Consider the following 12467-nt stretch of genomic DNA (forward strand, 5'->3'; position numbering starts at 1 on the left):
GTGTTTGGTCAGGTTACTTTTTCCAGGTGCAGGCTGGGAGAAATGTCCACTATGTCCAGATAGAAAGATGTGTTTATGTATATATAGATATGTTGATTAGGTAAACAGACCTTTAGCATACACAGTAGAAATGGTAAGAACATTTCAACCCAACTTGACTTTCTCCCAATGCATCTTGTGTGTGTTTATATCTGTGTGTGTGTGTGCGCGCGCGTGCGTGCGTGTGCGTGCATGTGTATGTGTGTGTTTAAGAGAGAGATTGACTTTCCCTTGCATGCTGCCAGCCTGCAGGGATTATCAGGTGCTTAGACAGAAAAGAACATTGCTTTAAGTCTCAGTCATGCACCCTGAGGCATATTGCAGAATGGCATCCTTCGCATGTGTGTCTGTGTGTTTATGTGTGCGCTTGTATATAGGTGTATGTGCGCACACATTTTGTGAAAAAGGCTTTTTCATTGGGATTCTGTTGCAACATCAGGGCCTCTGTGCGTTTGTTTTGCTTCTATGGTTTGGTTCTAGCAAGAACAAGCGTCATCACAGTGGCTTAGCCTGGCAGAAGCTACACCCAGACAGACACGCACACACGCCCAGACAGTCAGGCGGACGACACACATTGTGCATTTGTGTACACACACACACACACACACACACACACACACACACACACACACACACACACACACACACACACACACACACACACACACACACACACACACACACACACACACACACACCACTGAGGACTGACAAGGACTATGGATGTTCCAGAGTAGGGGAAAAGAAGATCCAAAAGTTTGCATCATGGTTTTACTGTGACTGTGGTTAGTAAAATTTGATCTCCCTGCGGCGTCCTTGAATAGTATTATGCAAATTATTGCATCTATAATGCTAGTCTCAGTATTTAGTATGTAAGGTTATTAGTGCGTGTACGACAACAAGACAGCAACACAAGAAGATCAAAACTGTCTCCTAATTCTGACACAGAAACACTTTTTGAAGCAATTCATGATGAAATATGTTTTTGCATATACATCCCCAATTCCAGAAAGATTGGGCCGCTGTGTAAAATGTAAATAAAAACAGAATGCAGTCCAGAATGCAACATGTTTACCTGTGGAATGTTCCAAACAGGTGTTTTTGGAGCATTCGACAACTTTCCCCGTCTTTAGTTGCTCCTGCATCAACTTGTTCAGAACATGTTGCTGCATCAAATTCAGAATAAGCAGATATTTACAAAAATCTAATTATCCTTCACGTCAGCATGTTTTCTCTGTGTCTGCACACAGGTAGCTGTACTCACTTGACGTTTAGCCATCACTAACATTCACTGAAAAGAGTTTTCTCATCTTTCCTGGACGCTGTAACAGCACAGTAGTACAGCAGAGTGTTTTTGTGTGTGAGTGCACTTGGTTTGGTTCCGCCAGGCCTGGGCCTGAAACCAAACCCGAGCATCAGCTGCGGCCTCTCTTCTCGATGGCTCTAGCAGACCCTGGAGCTGGAGTCACAGAGTTCAGCCGGACAGATAAACACTGTCCCTTTAAGAGCTGCCATTGGACCCAGCCTGTCTGCCTGTGTGTCTGTGTTTTTCAGTACAACGACCCAAAACATTCTCTCCTTCTACACTGCAACTAGAGCATTACTTTTGAGGAGATGAATATACGATTTTCCATGTGGGAGAAAGAGCGAGAGACACACAAAAAATCCTTGAGCTGTTCTTCTCACTGTTATTTTGCAGAGATCATTACAGTGTGTTTCCACTCACTCACAAGTCATGAAGGGGAAACAATGATTTGGCCTCTGATTGATGTAAATTATTAAGAGCTTGATAAGATGGAAACTAGGAGAAGCCAGGTGTGTAATGGGTCATTTGGCTCTCTCAGGGTGAGTAGGAAAAGCCAGACATGGACAAAACAGCACCCCTGGGACTCAGTGTTTCATGTCACGATGGTGAATGGCGTCTATAGCATGGCCTGGCTGCCTGGGGGGAAAGAAGGGGCATGATTTGGGTAAGACTGTGTGTCTGTGTCTGTGTCTGTGTGTGTGTGTGTGCTTCCTGGAGAGGGGGATTATAATAAGAGTTGCATAAACATAGAATTAAATCAGGCTGAGCTTACAAATGGCAGTTCATGCAGAGCTTGCATGGTCCCTGCAGTGAACAACAGCATCCTTTGTTAGCTGTTCCCCGGGTGCAGGGGCTGCTTTAAAAAGGTGCCTGTTAAGGCTGCTGTTTGATGTCATTGTCTCCTCTACTTTAAGTTTTGAAACCGTGATTGGACGCCTTCAAAATTCATCCTAGTGAGCCTGTGTCATTCTCTGGCCTCCTCTGATTTGTGGATTTTTTTTTTTTTTTTTTTTCCAACAGGAGTGTTAGGAGCAATAAGTTGGTAGCTGACCAATCAAAAAGAGAAAAAGAAAAAACTAAACCTTTACCTTTGTGGTTAGCGATGTCATGATTGGAAGTGGAATTAAAGAGTGGGATTATGTTCTTTTGAGAGTGCTTCAAAAAAAAGGTCCTCACTTGTGAATGAAGCGTCGGGTCCCCTTTTCTCTGTGTGCCATGTACCCGGTCGCTCACTACACAAGGCCTGCCTTTTGTGAATGAATTTCCTGAAAGGCAGCACTATCAAGGCCTCCCTGCTCAGTGTACGTGTGTATATGTGATTACGTGCCTGAGCACATGTTTGCAGGGAGAGGACGCCTCTCGTACAGCTGACGGAGAAGGAGAAACAGAGGAATGTCTGTTGGCAACTGAAGCTGGTGTTTCAGTTGTGTTGTCGTGTTGTTTTTGTTGTCTGTGATTATGCTCTGTGCATGCATTGTTGCGTGTGTGTGTGCGTATGCTGTACGTGTGACAGAAGTAATTGAAGCACGGGATGAGACGGCTCTCTCCTCTATCCCCCAGTGCTAATAAAAATGAAGGAGGCTCAGATGTGGATGAGAGATTGCCTAATCTAATTCCACTCCTAAAAGCCTATGGATTCACTGTAGGACGTTTCAGATTAATTGACAGAATAATACAAATTCACCTCTGATTATATCAGCTCATTCATTTACTTGTCGGTTTGACTGTCTCTCATTTGAGCTGATCAGTTTGAGAAGTGCACATTCACTTTTGTTGATGTTTAAGCAGTTTTGCCACTCTAAATTTAGTTGTTTTAGCATACATTTCCTATATCCTGCTACTACTTCGGTTATTAGAAAGTAATAATTGAATATTAGTTAAGTTAAACAAAGGGTGTGTTTTTAATGAGAATTTTTATTATATTTACTTTATATAGAAGGTACGTAGCAGAACAACGCAAGAGGCAAAAACAAGAATGAGCACAAGCTCAAATATGGAGCCTGCATATAAAAATCAGCATCGAGTCTGGAGGCTAGAAAAAACGTATATCAGTTGAATTCCACTGAACAGATTCAGCCTTGTTGTTTGAAAATGCCATGTCATCCCCGGTCCCAACCCACGCCACGCCAGTATGTCACTGAGCATTCCTGCCTCATACCATTCAATCCTGCTTCATTCCTCTTCTGATATCTGCACACAGAAACATTCATGGCATTTTTTTTCTTCTCCTGCCTGCCAAAACAAAAAAAAGAGTTTGTTGTTTGCCTCCACATAAGGCATACGCTAAGGCCACATGCTAAGCACAATAATCCCATTTTGATTAAATACACATAATGTCTTTGCTCGTCTGTATTGATCTGCATCAATAAGGTTTTCTGCTCAGCATATCAGCCAGTAATTACTGCATTAAATGACACATTGACACACAAAGTGTGTTTTTTTTGCAAGACACACACCCCAGCACCTCATCCATTGAGATGTTTATGTTGCGTTCATGGTTCTAATCTGTGTGCATGTCTCTCTCTGTGTAGGCTGACCTGTTCGCCATGTGCAGGCCTGTGTCCGAAACTGTGTAAGGGAAATAAGACGATTGACTCTGTAACTTCAGCCCAGGCTCTGAGAGGCTGCACTGTTCTCAGTGGAAACCTGATCATCAAGATTCGAGGAGGGAGTGAGTACTATTACACCTCACCTCCTGCTGGGCCTCCTGTCGAGGCTCTGGTTCTCGCACTATGTCTGCCTCCTTCTCCCTCCATTTTTCAGGTTTCTCAGTCTGTGTTTCTTTCTTTACCAGGACTTCTCACCCAACAGCTTGTCTCTCTACATTCAAATGTGTGTTTGTCTGACCATATGTGCTGTTTTCTGCCATCACCTAGCGGCTATCCATATAACCAAATGTCTATTTTCTTGCAGATAACATTGCAGCTGAGTTGGAGGCCAGTTTGGGCCAGATTGAGGAGATCACAGGCTACCTGACAGTTCGCAGAGCTTATGCCCTAGTGTCTCTCTCCTTCCTTCGTAAACTACGCGTCATTAAGGGGGAGCATCTTGAGGGAGAGTAAGTCTTCTCTCCACGTATATAAATTTCGATAAACTGTGCATCCTACATTGTGTTTCATTTCTTTATCCGTCTTCCCTCTATCTCTCAGTGTCCACGCCTTCTATGCGTTGGACAACCAGAACCTGCGTGAGCTGTGGGATTGGTCCAAGCACAACCTGACCATCCTGCGTGGTCGTACATTCTTCCACTACAACTCCAAACTTTGCATGTCTGAAATCAGAAAGATGGAGGAGGTAACGGGAACCAAGGAGCGCAACCAAAAGAATGACATCGCTGTACGCACCAACGGGGACCAAGCCTCCTGTAAGAGAACACAGTTACATATGATGTAAAATGCTCTACATTGTTTTATATCTGCTCGAGATTTTTTGTGCTAGCTGTCCAGTAATTACAGTAATTAGTATTTTTCTAATAGAAAAAGATTGTCCGCTTACTTTTTGTTTTGTTTTTATCTACCTTGTTATTTCTTCTTCTTTTTAGCTCTTGAGGCATGAGAGTACATCACATTATATATTTGCTGAATATAGTCACGTTCTATTCTGTCTGGTAACGTTGGAGCACACTGAAAATGCACAATGTCGCCACTAAAGGAACTGCAGAGTGGCTTAAGCAAATAATAGCAGCCTGGTGGTGAATGAAATAAAATACTGTGTCTATACAGACAGCAAGCCTTCCAAGCAGGAAAAGTATTCACAATACTGCAGGACTATATACCAAAGCTCAAGCCAATAGAAAAATGGAAAAGAATGGGTTTGCTGCAGCTTTATACTTGTATTATTAATGCAGAACATTTTAGCTGTCAAATATATCTATGTGGGCTTGGTTTTGGTCCTTTTATTGTAGGCTTCCTTTAGGTTAAAAACACATTTGTGCAGCTACTTTTTTTTACTTTTTTTTATTTTTAATTGTAAATGAAAATATCAGATTGGACTTCATATGGACCTTTTTTTTTTTTTTTTTTTTTTTTAGCTCATTGGCAAATCTTCCAAGAGTCCGCATTACACAGACACTAATAAAGGACTCAGATCAAGGAGGAACAAAACTCCTCAGGACATCCTTATTCTGTATGATGTGCTCTGTGTGGTGTGTGTTTGTTTCAGTAGGTGGTTTGATGTTCTGCTGTCCATTTGCTCTTGACCCAAAGGCATGTGCTGAGCATTGTCTGCTTTATCCCATAGGTGAGACCAAGCTGCTGAAATTCACCGTGATCAAGACCACATCAAATATGATCATGTTAAAGTGGGAGCCCTTCTGGCCCTTAGACTTTAGAGACCTGCTGGGATTTATGGTTCTCTACAAAGAGGCGTAAGTATCTGACAGAAATCATGTTTTTTCTGTACCATGCTACAAAACATATAAGAGTTTATAACAAAATAAAACGATAAAAATCTTACATAAGTGATAGGACAACTTATGTTTCTCAGTGGTACACAATTGGTGCATATCTTATCATCATATGCAGGTGACACACAGCTGTCCTCTGTTATGTTGAGCTATTTCATACTCAGCTTTGAAAGTCGTGTCAGTAACTTAACCAGGACGGCTTTTAATCCTTTGGAAAACATGTCAAAAGTTAGAGGGTTTATATTTCAAGTCGACTCTGACAGGCTGGTTCATGCATTCATCTCAACCAGGGTTGATTACTTTAATGCTCTCTTTGCTGCATTACCAAAACAAACAGTAGGAAGGCTCCAGAAAGCTCCAGAATGTAACAGGCAGAGTCCCCACACAAAAACCAACACATTACTTCAGTAGTTAAATCACTTCTTCGGTTCTCACCCTCAAAATTCTGCGTATACTCTTTAAAGCACTTCATTTCTTTGATACCCTAGTGTATTTTGTATGTCATAATCTCGTGCCACGAGCCACTTCATTTGCATCTGTTGATCTGTTTCTTTCTCTCCATCTGCTCCAGGCCATACAAAAATGTGACAGAGTTTGATGGACAGGACGCGTGTGGCTCTAACAGCTGGGTGATTGCTGATGTTGAACCTCCATCCCGTTCCACGGAAAGCAAGAAGGCAGAGAACCCGGGCCACCTGATCCGACCGTTGAAACCCTGGACCCAGTATGCCATTATGATCAAAACTCAACTGTCTGCATCTGACGAGCACCAGGTTCATGGAGCTAAGAGCGAGATTATCTACGTCCGCACCAGTGCCTCCAGTGAGTTACACTACTTGAAAAAACCCACACACAGTAGGAAAATATGTTTTTAGAGACTTTGTTGGTTTTGGATGTGGGATTTTTCATGGAGACTGGACTTTTGACTCTCTCGCCTTAAAGGTAGCCTGTGGAGTTTTCATGTAAACAAACAGTAATGTTTCCATTCAGTCTTTCTGGCTGTTTAAGTCAGTTAAGATGCCAAGGTCATGCAATACCAATGCAGTCCTGACAATTCTCTCACTGTCTTCCTCACCCTCAGAGCCCTCTGTGCCTCTGGACCCCATCTCCTCCTCCAACTCCTCCTCTCAGATCATCCTGAAGTGGAAGCCTCCCACCAGTCCTAATGGGAACATCACCCACTACCGGGTCATCTGTCGTAAGCAGCCCGAGGACAGCGACCTCTACAAGTTTGATTACTGCCTACAAGGTTTGTATCCTCAGATTGCAACATTGGAGTCTGCCCACACGACTGTTTATAAACAAATCAGCTGCCCTCACACCTGTTTCTCCGGCACAGGAATGAAGCTGCCATCTCGTACTCCGACCCACCTGGACAGCGAGGATGAGCAGAAGTGGAACCACACGGATGAGCCCACATCAGGGGGACGGTGCTGCGCCTGCCCAAAGACAGACAGTGAGCTGAAGAAGGAGCAGGAGGAGATAGAGTACCGCAAGACCTTCGAGAACTACCTCCACAATGAAGTCTTTGCGAGCAGGTACACGTCCCAGATCGAGATTAAATGACCATCACATCTGGACACCAATATGCTGATACTTACTTACTTTACTGTACTTTAAGCTTCTCTCTTGTCATAGTGGCCACAGTAAAGTCGGTCTGGTCTCAGCCTTGTGATAAAAGCTTGGGCACTTTAGATGTCAGTCATTTAGTGTTACACCAAGCGTAGCACTGAGAGGAGCTTCTTGCTTCATTAGCTGCTGTTTGTGGCAGTGCAGCAGCAACACTGGAGCCCCTTTATCGCTCCTCCTTTGTCCAAGCCACCATGATGTCGGTCTCAGAACGGCTCCGTGCCAACTCTGTCTCGTTCATCTGCGTGTGTGTGTGTATGTGTGTCATTTATGTAGACCCTTGTTGTTGTACGGGGCACTAATGTGGGGGGCTTAGGGTGGGAGGTGCCGATTGTCTGGGCCTCGGTGCCCCTACCCTCTCCCCTGACACACACAAACACCCACAGTCTCTCCCTCAACTTCCCTAGGGGAGTGATTACTGTGCCCATTATCATTCATGCCAGTCAGAGGTGCAGTCATGCAGACTGCCATTTGGACACACAAACACACACACACACCTCAGCTGCATTTTGAACCCATGCTGTTGGCCAAGGTCAGCTCCACACACCGAAGTGCACCAAGAACTCCTCATGCTCTCTTTTTCCATCACGCAAGGGGCCGCAGGAAGCTTTGTATTTTTCTCCTTCCTTAACCTCAGGTTCCAGGTGTTGGTTCAACATTAACTGAGTCTTACACTTCCTGTAGCAGAGAGAGGCTTCACTGCAGCAGCTTGGGATAAAGTGCGTCACTCAAGGACACTTAATGGTGGTAATTTGGGGAGGAAGGAATAGTTTTCTAATTCATAGAAGGTGATTCTACCTGTCCTCACACAGAGGTGCACTGCACATCCCTTGTGTCTTGGTTGAAGTTCAGTTAAGTCTTTGTAGTGGGTTTACACTCCTAACCCGAGAGTCAAGTGGACTTTCTCATTGGCACCATCCAGTGGTAAGGGCTGGCAGCTCTTCCAGCAGGGCAGTAGGTGGTATTTGTGGATAAATGTCATGCGGTGAGACTTGCTGCACACTGTAAAGGTTAGTGTGTGCAAAGGCCCTCACTGGCCATCTCGACACTACTGTTCCCTCTGTCATCTGGGAGTCTGATTCTCATGGAATGAGGTATGATCTGGACTTAAGTTTTGATCATTTTTTACCGGCTTACCTGAAAGTCATTCATGTCAGAGGAGTGAGTGCTGTCTTCTTCCTCCAGGTTTTCAGCGACATTTGACCTAACTTCTGCTAAATGCTTCACCCATTGCTCTGTTTCTTCAGACCATCTCGCCGGAGACGCTCAGTGGGAGTAGCCAACGCCACCCAGACCTCTCTCCACCTCACCACAGCCCCAAGTCTGCCATTCGGCTCCACCACAGCCACCCCTGAAGACGAAGACGAGGACGAGGAGGGATCCAAGGTCTCAAACCTTTTATATGTTGTGCACCATACAGATGATTTTTTGTGCATCATTCCCATGTCACTATGTGTTGATCGTTTGCTGTTCACCATCCTAGATTTCCAGTTTGCATAAAGACATGAAATAAGAAAATGCATACTGAACCATCTTACCTGTGGCTCAAAGTGAAAACTGTCCTCTGTCGAATAACATATCCCCACATCTGCAAATTTCCTAACACTGGCTTTATCAGTTTAGTGCAGTTTAATGTTAGCCACAAAGCACACTGTGTCATTTAAAGTACATGACATATTTTTTTTTATTTATATGGCTTTTCAGTTTAGCCTTAAAGTGGCAAAGGAACATACTGTTCTCGAGACATTGCTCATGCTCTACTTGTTTTTCACATGGCTGTGGTTTGACGAAAATTGGCCTTAGATAAATAAGATAAATTGTTATAAATTGTTTTTTTTTGTAAGAGACGATGTCAACATTACCTTGAATCACTGATACTTGTTGGAGTAATGAGATCTCTCGTCTCATCTGCTCAGGTGGAGCTGAAGGTGTTCTCGAAGGAGTCGACAGTCATCTCCAACCTGCACCATTTTACCAGTTACAAGATAGAGATCATGGCATGCAACCACCTGACAGACCTCAAACGCTGCAGCATGGCTACTTACGTCAGTGCTCGAACTATGCCAGAGGGTAAGAACATACAAAAAAAAAACACACTTATACACCCCCAGTTACCACTTTACAAGGCACACCTAGCTAGTAGCTAAGATGAATGCAGTGTAACACAACAGTTGCAATAAATCCTACTTTTGAAGGTTATAATGCTCAGTTTTGATTGTATTTTCTACAGTTCGTTTGTTTTCACCACTTGAGGTTAGACTTATACTCTTTTAATTGCGCCCTCTTCCTGCGCCTCCTTCTTCTGCAATGGTATAATGTTTTTCCAACAAGAGAATTAGTGTCACCCACTACTTATCTCGATGAACCAGCTCCTAATAACAGCGTAGCAGTAGTGGATGGAAACAAGCAATCATTCACATTTCCTTTTGCCAATTTTCTCTAAATTCGGCTAAAATTTACCATCCATTTGGATAGAAACCCAGCTAGTGGCCAACTAAGAACAATGTTGAAATGCAGTGCTTCTTGCTGCATGTGTGTTAAATGTTTTTCTTTATGTCTGGTACCTACAGAGAAAGCAGACGACATCCCAGGCCCTGTGACCCATGAGATAGTGACGGCCGAGCCTCCCTATGTTATGATTAGATGGAACGCCCCTCGTTCCCCAAATGGCCTCATCATCTTGTATGAGGTCTTCTACAGGAAGGTCGGAGACACAGAGGTCAGTATGAGCCATTTCTGACCTTTCAGAAAGTAAGGAAAAAGTCAGAGGAAGGAGGAATTGTGATTCTTTTTGTTCCATAAACTGAAGGACACAGAGGTGAAATGATCTTAAAACACTCTGCAGGAAGGAGAAACTCAGGGCTTGAGGGGCAGGATAGGTGCACAAGAAAACATGGGAGAGGTGCAGGATAGGTGCACAAGAAAACATGAGTGAGGGGCAGGATAGGTGCACAAGAAAACATGGGTGAGGTGCAGGATAGGTGCACAAGAAAACATGAGTGAGGGGCAGGATAGGTGCACAAGAAAACATGAGTGAGGGGCAGGATAGGTGCACAAGAAAACATGGTAAGAAGAAATGAACAAGGAGTGATCTGGGTCAACTGTGGGGAGTGGAGGCAGGTGGGAAAGAAAAGGTTTGCTGTATACATTCAAATTCTCGTCTTTCCTTATACAGAGAGACAAACAAAGGAAATATTTGTTTACAAACTCCCAATGCTGCCACTCTGTGTGTGTTGAAGTTTTCTGCCGCGTGTGTTTGCATATTGGTATTTCTGTGTGTTTGTGCGCATAAGTGCTTGTCCCTCCGTGGCAGTGTGAGTGTGTAAGCCTGTGTGTTATTGTTTACTTGCTGTAAATGTGTGAATTCATCTCTCATTGCTATTCATCGCTGCACTGCCTGACCCAAGGAGCCAGTAGCAGCTCTGTAACCATAGTGACAGAGGCAGGAAGGAAGACTAGAATGCAGTGGCAGGGATGGACTGGCATCTCCGACGACATCTCCAGTGCACTGCACTGCACTGAAAACACACTGCTCACTAACACACCCTGCAGCTGAAACACACTGATCTGGTCACATTAATTATTTGGTCTATTGCACAGTGCTGTCATATGGCAAACATTGTTTTTTATGCAGACCTCTGACTGACTGACTGTTAATTGGCATGCAGGCTAAACGTGAATATTTTAACACCGTTTTGCGTGTTTTATTTTGCGTGTTCCAAAATTGTGTTCACTATTTGAGAAGTAAACAACAGTGCAGTTGTTCAGGTACTATAATAATCAGTGTGCCAACTTCCAACTTTCCAAATGATCTCCCATGTTGAGTTGTTTTTTGTTTTTTTTTCCCCCCAGGTTCACACAGCTTGTGTGTCACGGCCGGCCTACCTCAAGTCAGGTGGCACAAAGCTTTCGCTTTTGCAACCTGGAAACTACAGCGTGAGGGTCCGTGCCACCTCCTTGGCTGGAAATGGCTCTTTTACAGACACCACATACTTCTTCATGCCCAACCGTAAGGCCGGAGCCTCTATGTCTGACTCACATGTGTGACAGTCATGCATTATTAACATGCACATTGCTCTACACATTATTGTTCTTAAATGCAGATGTGTCTGTCGTACTCAAGTGATCTGACCAATGACTTCTGTGTTTATTACAGCCGATCCAGGTTTAATCTGGATTGTGATTGGTCCAGTCATCTGCTTCATCCTGCTGCTCTTCGTGGGAGGTGGGGTCTTTGTGATCTTCAAGAAGAGGTAAGACCATGAGTGAATGGTGATTATTTTGTTTAGAAACCTGTCGTGGGATTTGATGTAGAGGTCATTAGCTATCAGGAGTATGTGACAGGACAAAGAAACAAGGCAACTTCTGCAAGAAGGTTGGGACATACTGAAGAAAGATCACATCTTATCACAGCTTTCAGTGTCTCAGATGCTTACTGTGGTTGTGTTACAGGCAAACAGAAGGCCCGACAGGACCTCTTATTGCCTCCTCAAACCCCGAGTACCTCAGTGCCAATGATGGTAAGAAGAGCATCATAATAAAACTGCTAAGCTCAGGAAGTAACACACATTATACTGTGATGACTTGTTGCTTGTTGGCTTCATAAAATGCTGTCTGTCCTGTGTAGTGTATGTTCCTGATGAGTGGGAGGTGCCCCGGGAAAAGATCACGGTGCTCAGAGAGCTGGGTCAGGGCTCCTTCGGGATGGTGTACGAGGGAATCGCCAAAGACATCGTCAAAGGAGACCCGGACACACGCGTAGCCGTCAAGACGGTCAATGAATCGGCCAGCCTGCGCGAGAGGATCGAGTTCCTCAACGAAGCCTCGGTCATGAAGGCTTTCAGCTGTCACCATGTGGTACGGCACTGCAGGGCGGTTTTCAAACTGTTTCCTCTCACAGCTTCATTACTGGAGCAGCTTTCCATACACTTGTGGATTGCAGTACATCACAGCTTTGCATCGTTTTGTTGAAACCAGCATGAACATGTATGACTCATAGAATCATGACTCGCTTGTGTTGATGCTGCCATATTGACACACAGTTTGACTCCAAAAACAAATCACGCTTAGTAAGCAATTGTGCTTACC

At 44.1% G+C, this 12467-nt stretch overlaps 1 protein-coding gene across 1 annotated transcript in view; it reads left to right on the forward strand.

Annotated features, from left to right (window-relative positions):
• Positions 1–12467, forward strand: part of insrb (insulin receptor b) — a 79011-nt gene that overhangs the window by 62600 nt on the left and 3944 nt on the right. Inside the window, exons 5-18 of the mRNA XM_070961813.1 lie at positions 3877–4016; positions 4259–4403; positions 4495–4709; positions 5585–5711; positions 6322–6572; positions 6832–6999; positions 7090–7288; positions 8627–8765; positions 9296–9449; positions 9950–10098; positions 11232–11388; positions 11536–11632; positions 11832–11899; positions 12007–12236. Coding sequence (XP_070817914.1) covers positions 3877–4016; positions 4259–4403; positions 4495–4709; positions 5585–5711; positions 6322–6572; positions 6832–6999; positions 7090–7288; positions 8627–8765; positions 9296–9449; positions 9950–10098; positions 11232–11388; positions 11536–11632; positions 11832–11899; positions 12007–12236 — 2239 coding nt within the window. The remainder of the gene's footprint in view (positions 1–3876; positions 4017–4258; positions 4404–4494; positions 4710–5584; positions 5712–6321; positions 6573–6831; positions 7000–7089; positions 7289–8626; positions 8766–9295; positions 9450–9949; positions 10099–11231; positions 11389–11535; positions 11633–11831; positions 11900–12006; positions 12237–12467) is intronic.

The sequence above is a fragment of the Chaetodon trifascialis genome, chromosome 4 (assembly GCF_039877785.1).
Source record: "Chaetodon trifascialis isolate fChaTrf1 chromosome 4, fChaTrf1.hap1, whole genome shotgun sequence".
Lineage (NCBI taxonomy): Eukaryota > Metazoa > Chordata > Actinopteri > Chaetodontiformes > Chaetodontidae > Chaetodon > Chaetodon trifascialis.